Source organism: Eublepharis macularius, chromosome 1 (genome assembly GCF_028583425.1).
Source record: "Eublepharis macularius isolate TG4126 chromosome 1, MPM_Emac_v1.0, whole genome shotgun sequence".
In the NCBI taxonomy this organism is placed as follows: Eukaryota; Metazoa; Chordata; class Lepidosauria; order Squamata; family Eublepharidae; genus Eublepharis; species Eublepharis macularius.
Window position 1 is genome coordinate 213,654,403 of NC_072790.1, and position 7,808 is coordinate 213,662,210.

At 43.3% G+C, this 7,808-nt stretch overlaps 1 protein-coding gene across 1 annotated transcript; it reads right to left on the minus strand.

Moving 5' to 3' along the window:
- Window positions 1–861: 861 nt before the first annotated feature.
- Window positions 862–3,350, minus strand: LOC129340584 (myb/SANT-like DNA-binding domain-containing protein 7). Its single transcript, XM_054995462.1, has 4 exons — window positions 2,760–3,350; window positions 2,592–2,666; window positions 1,921–2,004; window positions 862–1,352 (listed from the first exon to the last, which is right to left on the minus strand). Exons 1-4 carry the CDS (start codon window positions 3,238–3,240, stop codon window positions 898–900), a joined length of 1,095 nt encoding a protein of 364 aa, XP_054851437.1. The 5' UTR covers window positions 3,241–3,350; the 3' UTR covers window positions 862–897.
- Between the last annotated feature and the right edge of the window lie 4,458 nt (window positions 3,351–7,808).

Sequence of the window (7,808 nt, forward strand, 5' to 3'; positions counted from 1 at the left end):
TTCTCTAACCACGAAGGAGCCTCTCCAGACCTATATGGTCACCTATCCATACATGGATTATCTCAAAATCTTAAACTGGTTTCAGACCCTCTGCGTTAGAAACATGCATGGCAACACTGGAGTGCGTGTCTCAAACTGTGTTCTCATATCTTGACTCACTTGAACCTTAATACAGAATTTTCTTTTAAATTTGGAAAACAATGTTTCATTTCTGATTGGCCATCAAGATGATGGTTAGATAACACCCTTAAAAATGATATGTTTTTCTATTGTGACAGAGGAGGTTGGGGATCGTCCGGGTACATCGGATTCAACTCAAGCGGCTCCATCCACCAGTACAGCGCCAGAGACCGCCCCCCGCCGCCAGGGAAGAACTCTTGATGACCTATTTGCCTTGGTGGAGAGCATGGATGGGCGCACCTCTGCATCACGTGGGTTCAACTCTATAAATGTGCTTTGGAGAGCAGCCACAGTAAACAATGCAACCGCCTAAAAAATTCTTGTTCTGTTTAGTCAACAGCATCCAGAGACGTATGGCCACATACGAGGGTCGTATGATGCGCTTTGGCCGGAGGCTGGACAACATCGAAAGGAGGCAACGGGAGATGGAAGAATCCAGCTTGTCAGCCAGGGAAGCTCATGGCCAACAAAATCAGTAATTGTTGCCCTGGCATGAGGCATCAATCTTTCCCACCCCTTGAGTTTCTCTTTAGTTTCAATAAATCAAGAACTGTTAACGTTACCATTTGTCCCCTTGTTTATTGATGTCTTGGCCGTCAGGAGTAAAACAAGTAGTGGCATTGAAAAACACTCCAATGTAATACAAACAACAGTGTAACAGTGAAAATGGGGAAACGGGACCGTTAATTCAAACGGAAACATCTTAGTCCAGTAATGCTAAAGAGTCAGCCTTTCACGAGCCCTTCCAACGCATGCACGTTTTGCCGTGGCAGACCTAGGTGGGATGTTTTCTGAGTTGCTGTCACCCTTTTCACAAGCATTTGCTGACCTTCCCCGGTGCTGACTCACCAACATTTCCCCAAGTGTTTGGAGAGTGGTTACTGCAGATTCCATTACATGCAGATTCTGCATCCACACATCCCTAAAATCATTTCTTTCCTTCCTGGTCTCCTCTAGGAACTCGACTTGCAACCTCCTTTCTTCTTCATGCCATTTGTTGCTATCCTTGCGGTCTATGCGCCATTCATTGATCTGTGCCTTGTGCTCTTCCCCTGACTGACTCATCATCTTGTCCGCCACAGAAAACAGGCCAGCATTTCTTCTTCTTCTGGATCTAATGGCTGATAGGCGTGTGCCAGGTGATAGCTCCGCCACTGATTTCAAAGGTGATTCTGTGAATTGATAAAAAGCCAAAAAAACATCAAAAAACAAACATAATCCAGAGCATGACATTGACTTTTCTGCACAGTTATTGTCCCTTGAGTGATCAATCAACAGAATCTCGTGTGCAGTCCCATGCTGAGGATTTTTTTTTGGTCTCCTGCTGAGAATCAACACTCCTTGCCATGTTTAACAGACATGGTTTTTACATCTATGCCCTGGGGGGAGAAAAAACCTGTACAGTTGACGTTTTTTGCCTGATGTTACCCAAGGATTCAATCAATGTGAAGCTGATGTGAGGGTGCTGTTCATTTGGTCCATAGTTCCGGCCAAGAAACTTTGGTGACTTCCCTTTTGACTCAAGCCAAAATTGGTACCAAGGGGACCCACCACCCCCCAAAACACACAATGACGTTAACATGACACTGCTGCCGGGGTTACATATCACGTCGCCAAGTTTAATTTAGCTTTATCTGCAGAAACAAATTTGAAAATTTGGTGAACAAACTCTTACTGATGGTAAACCATAGAGATGCTATGCGATTGCTAGCCCTTTATTTCGTTACCGAGAAAACATACCTTTGCTGCTGCCAAGACCAGATGTGCTGGAGCTGTTGTTGCTAATTGTTTCCTCTTGACCGTCAGGACACGGATCATCAGACTCTAGAAATAAAGGAGAGGTTTTCACAGATTTAATTGTGAGTTAAGTGGGTGGATTTGATGTCCTGGCATAAAACCAATTCCTGGCAGGATACAGAAGTTCACACAAACACAGGAAGGAAGTGGCTTAGGGTGAAGCTGCAAGCGACGCCTGACACAGGGCGGACACTTGTCCGCTTCCCTCAATTTCTGATGGGAACTGTAGGTATCCTGGTCTTGCAGCTGCATTGGAGAGACAAGCGCTAAATCAAGGAAGCCCACTTCTCCCATCAAAAGTTTAGCAAGGCTAACAAGTTTGCAACCTGTCAGGCATCACTTGTAGCTTGGGTCTCAGGCTCTGCAATTTTCACAAATGAAACAAAGCACAGTTTCTCAAACATTGAAAACATAACGTGTTTTCCTGAACACGTGGTCCAAACATGGATCCAATTGTGTTGAAGTGGTGTCCCATATCCTCACGATTCTAGACTCCAGCTGTCTTTTCACCACGATAGATCAAAGAACACCTGCAACTAGATATAACTAATCAAGGTTAAAGGGTTAATCACTGCAATATATGGATGTTTTCCTATGAAACTCATCAAACTCACCTTTGTCTTCAAGGCCATCCACAGTGGCATCAGTGTCAATCTCTGCCTCAACCTCAGGTACATTCTCTCTCACACCTGTGTCAATTGAAAGAATGTCATGATATTACTTCATGCGTCTCTATAATGAGCACTTTTCAAACCTCCACAGTAAAAGTGGTTTTCACTCACCCACTTGGCATGGAGTGGAGCTTCTAATCTGTCCATGATCTATGGTGAAGAGGTCGTGCGAAAAAAGCTCCTCCGAGCCATCAGACACTGGACACGGGTCTCTCAATTGCCGCCCCAGGGACACAACGCCAAGACTTCTTGACACTCGTTTTGGTTTCACGCTTGCATCCCCCCGGAGAATGCTGTCAAGCTCCCTGAAATACGGGCAGGTAATGGGAGCATTTCCAGAGGTTGAATTGTGCGCCACTACCTTCTTGTAATCCAGTCTCATCGTTTTTGTTTTTGACCTGCACTCCATAGCTGTCCTTTTATGTCCCCGAAGGGCCATCTGGGCTGCAATGCGCTCGAAATAATCGATATTTCTATAGGAACTCTTCAGTGCTTCCTGTATTTTTTCCTCCCCCCAGAAGGAGAGGAGATCCAATATTTCCCTCTCCCTCCAAGCAATTCCACGGGAGGCGGCATGCCTATGTTCGCTCATCTCGACAATTTTGAAAATACCTGACCTGAACTCCTGAGATCTCGTTCTAAGTGCTAGAACAGATTTATAGCTGAGGCTCCGTGCTCCGCTGCAGAATGTCTGTCAATAAAATGCTACCACATGCATTGGATCATGGGAAAGGATGGGAAAGTTTCCGCGGGAAGTAACGGTCAAGAAATGGCATGCCGCATGCGCGAGTTTGGACAGCAAGGATTGAATTAACGCCAATCCGAAACAGCGGTTCAATGGAACAACGACGACATTAGTGTTAATGTTAAAGGCATTCCAAGTGCACGTCAACGATGAACGCCAGTGAATGAAATCAACATGGGATGGGTGATCGGTCATGATGACCGGCCACATCATCCAAAGGCAGAGCTTGATTTTCTCTTTTGAAACTTGACCGCGGTGCCAAGTCCAGTGGCACAGGCCATTTCAAGCGTATCAAAAGCCATGAATGAGGTGTCACGAGGATGTCTAATAAACAGAGCTCATTGTTCCTCTGATATCGGAGGTCTGTCCGTTAAATTGATATGAGAACAATATGATGAGATGTCGACATATCGACACGGTAGTCTTTTATTTTTTAAAAAAGGGGTTGGAAAAAAGGCAGGGCAGGGAATTTGGGGGCGGATCAAGAGAGGGTGGGAAACCAAATGGGGCCGTTTATTCATAACAAGATAAACCGGAATGAAAGTGCAATGGGCTGTTGCGACGCGATGCCGGTTTAATGACGTCATGGGAGATGAGTGTGTGAACCGATTAAAGTATGGCGCTGCAGAAGTGAAAAACTGCCGCAAGAAGAACGGTAGTGTGGATTCGGCCCTAGTCTCATCAATGCAACTACAGAAAGCAAAGGTTTGTGTGGGCACAATTGATTTTTCCAATATGTAGAAATGCAGAAGACAATGTAAGGCCTCTTAACTTTCATTTTCTCAGAGCAGGTTTTTAAAAAACTTGTCTGTGGAATGCTGGGGCCTTTTAAAAGCTTATTAAGGTTCCTCAAACAGATAGTCAAGAAGATTGATGGGCAACTCTGAAAAATAGCTGGCCTACCACTACTGATGTTTCAGCTGCAGGAGACTATTGCTCCTGTTCTGGTTATACTCTCAGTTCAAGAAGCAATAGAATGTAGGGTTACCAACTGGCCAGGAGAATAATGTCCTGCCCTATTAACAAAGGCTTAATGCGGCTATTACATAATTTAGCTGTGCTGTTATTTCCTCTGAATATATATTATTTTATTTGCCTAATTTAAACTCAGTGCTTGTATAAGTTCTTATGAACTTTCTACTATCTTTTCTTTTAAAATAAAATTTAAATATTTATTTAAAAACAGAGACTTAACATGAAAATAAGCTGTCGTGGCATTGAGGTAGGGTTGCCAGCTCTGGATTGGGAAATTCCTGGAGATTTGGGGCGGGGGTGTTCTGGGGAGAGTGGGGTATGGGGTGGGGAAGGACCAGCTGTGTATAATGCCATACAGTCTACCCTCCAAGACGGCCATTTTCTCCAGGGGAACTGATCTCTGTGGTCTGGATCAGTTGTAATTCTAGGAGATCTCCAGCCATGATCGGAAGGCTAGGAACCCTACATGGAGGTAAATAATATCAGCTGGTAAATAGGCTTGCCAGTTTCCAATTGGGGTGGAAGATTTCCCATTCCCAGCTTGTTTCTTGCCACTGCTCCTGCAGCTGGTGGGAGAATAATAAGATAAAAATAGCCATTGGGTGACAGCATGACATCAGTTCCTCTGGAAGTGATGTCAAGCTGTTGTCCAAGATCACACTCCCATATCCCTTCCCCTGACTCCTGTTGGTTGCTAGGCCATGCCTGGTGACTCTACTGGAAAATAATTTCCCATGAAGCCTGTACCATAGGGATTTTTTTCTCCAGGCAACCGTAATATTGGAAAGGGTTGCCATGTTCTTAAAACTGAACACAAAAGTGTTCAATTTCAAGAATCAGGCCTATTGAACAAGGCTAAAATATTAGGGAGACAAGCCAAACAGACCTCACCCAGGAAGATGCTGTCATCTGGGAGTTTTGCGTGAAATCGCGTCTTCCTGGCACGATTTCATGCAAGAAGACGCTGTCTTCCAGGTGTTTCGTGTGATGTTCCGGCAGCAGGTAAGACATGTGGAAATGGCCCTCCAATCCTCAAAACAAAATGGAAACAATCAAGGAAAGCACCTCATCACTAAGTTAATAATTTTTCTCTTGGCTGTGTTGACCAAATTGCAGACAGAGGAGGGGGGTAGTGAGTGCCTGCTGTGGAAATATAGTATGAAAATATTTGGGATGATTTTGAATGCTTGATTTAAAAAAATGAATCTTTTTTCAATTGTTTGATGGTACTGCTCATACTTTGCAATCAAATTGCAATTTAAAAAGAGAAGTGATCACACATCACTAGAAACACCTGGCCAATGGCCACATGAATGGGGTAAAACTGTGGCTGCCAGGTCTCTTGCCAGCAGCCCCCATAGGGCAAAAGGAAGGAAATGGAGCAAAAATTGGCATTACAGCAATGCCCTGGTGAAACTTACCAGACAAACTAGAAGAAGCGTCATTAAATTAGCACAGTGCTGTAGGATTCACTGGAAACTAAGGTAAAACCATAGAGTTTCCAATGATGCCTAGAACATGGCATTGATGCAATGATGTCACTTCACATTCAGCATGGAAATAACATCATTTCTGTAACATGACCTCCATATCCTGTTGGGTGCCAAACACAGACTAGCAACCCAAAGTGGAACTTCCCTAGGATCCATAGCCGCATGCTGGGGTTTAAAATAAAAACAATGAATGGGTTCTTACGTAGACTGGCTTCTTTGGAAATTTCCTTAAAGCTAGAAAGCCATGGCCTTAAGGTATTGGAGAGGGTGAAATTGAGCGCGTTTCCTTGTAAATGTTTGACGAAATGGCAACGCTGAAGTCTTAGTACCCTGGGGTGGGTGAGTGGGAGAGATAGAATGAGAAAACATGCCCCCTTTCACCTGAGGTATCGAAGGACAACAGAACCCATTGTTTCCCTACAAATAGTAGCAGAGAGAAATAATTATAGACCCTTTCCCAGTTGAAAGACAAAGTATGTAAATTGTTTAAAAAATACCCTTTTGGATCCATATTGCAGTTTTATTACTGATGTAGATGATATAAAAATTATATACTGTTGGGTACTAAACCAAAGTATTTTTCCTTAAAAAAAGAGAAAGGCCCTTTCCCCCTTCTTATTCCCTTCATTGGTAAGATAATTATAGACTTTCTGTGAAACATAAGCCAAGTTGTTGGAAGGAATAAACCTTCACTTGGCAAAGTTATTTTGATCCTCATAACATTAAAATAGCACCTTTTCCTTTCTTTTTTGTAAGGAGGTTCCTGCCGAATTGGAACAACAGTCTATCTAGTTCTGCATTCTGTTGTCAACAGCAGCCAGTAAAATGCTCTCAGGAAGTGCCAAGTAAGGTACAAATAGCTTCACTGTATTACTTTTAACCCAGCATCTAGGATTCAGAGGTATGCTGCCTCTGATCATGGAAGATCCATTTTTGCTAATATTGGTTGAAAGTCCTTCTCTCTGACAACAGAATCCCTGAGTTCACTGCAGAATCCCCGAGTTCACTGAAACTCACCTGAATTTTACCTCAGATTTTGGAGTTTAATTGATCTTTTTCAACAGACACTCTAAATCCCCAACTGTTCATTTTTCAATTTTTGAACATTGTATAGAACACCATGCATGTGCATTCTGCCACACCTTCCAGTTCATTCACTGATTCTTTCTCCCTTTGCACTGCCCGTGCATATGTGCACATGGATAGAGCACTGCAAAATCTCTGTCTTGGAATGACTGTACACATAGTTGTCTCACAATTGTGTGTGCATGCACCCTCATTTCTGCACCAATAAGCCTTCAAACTAAAAGGATTCTGATGCAATCATACTATGATCATGTCAAGAATGGTTTGTGTGTGTGTGTAGTTTTATCAGAATGCGCATCTCTGTTGGCAACATAATGTGAGGAAAAAGATACAAACGGACTGCGCATGGGAATGCTCCAATTCCCAAACTAACGTTGCAAATTCTCTTAAAGGAGAATTTAGGAGGAAGAGCATGCTGGTCAGAGTGAACACAGAGATTTGTTTTCAAATGCTATGATAGTTTTAGCACTGCTGTTGATGCATTTCTGATAGTGGGGTGCTTTAACCATTTCTGATAGTGGGGTGCTTTAACCAGCTTTTCCACTCAATTGAGCCGAGGTCCCCCTCTTTACTACAGCCTCTGTGACATGGGATTTAAGCAGGTCTCCTGATCTGTAGTGTAACCTTTTTGGGTGATCAAAGGAGACTTTTCCTCCCTTGTTCATCAATGGAAAAGTTGGTTGGATTTACCTCATTAGCTAGACATGCAATGTAATTCCAAATCCTTCAGTGGCACCCCGCTTGTGCATGAGGTCTTACACAAAGCAAAGTGCACTCTTTCTAAATAAATGTACCTTTGTGCTATGTCTTCTTTATTGTATCCCACGGTGTTTAACACTTGTGCAAGACCTGCCAGTAATG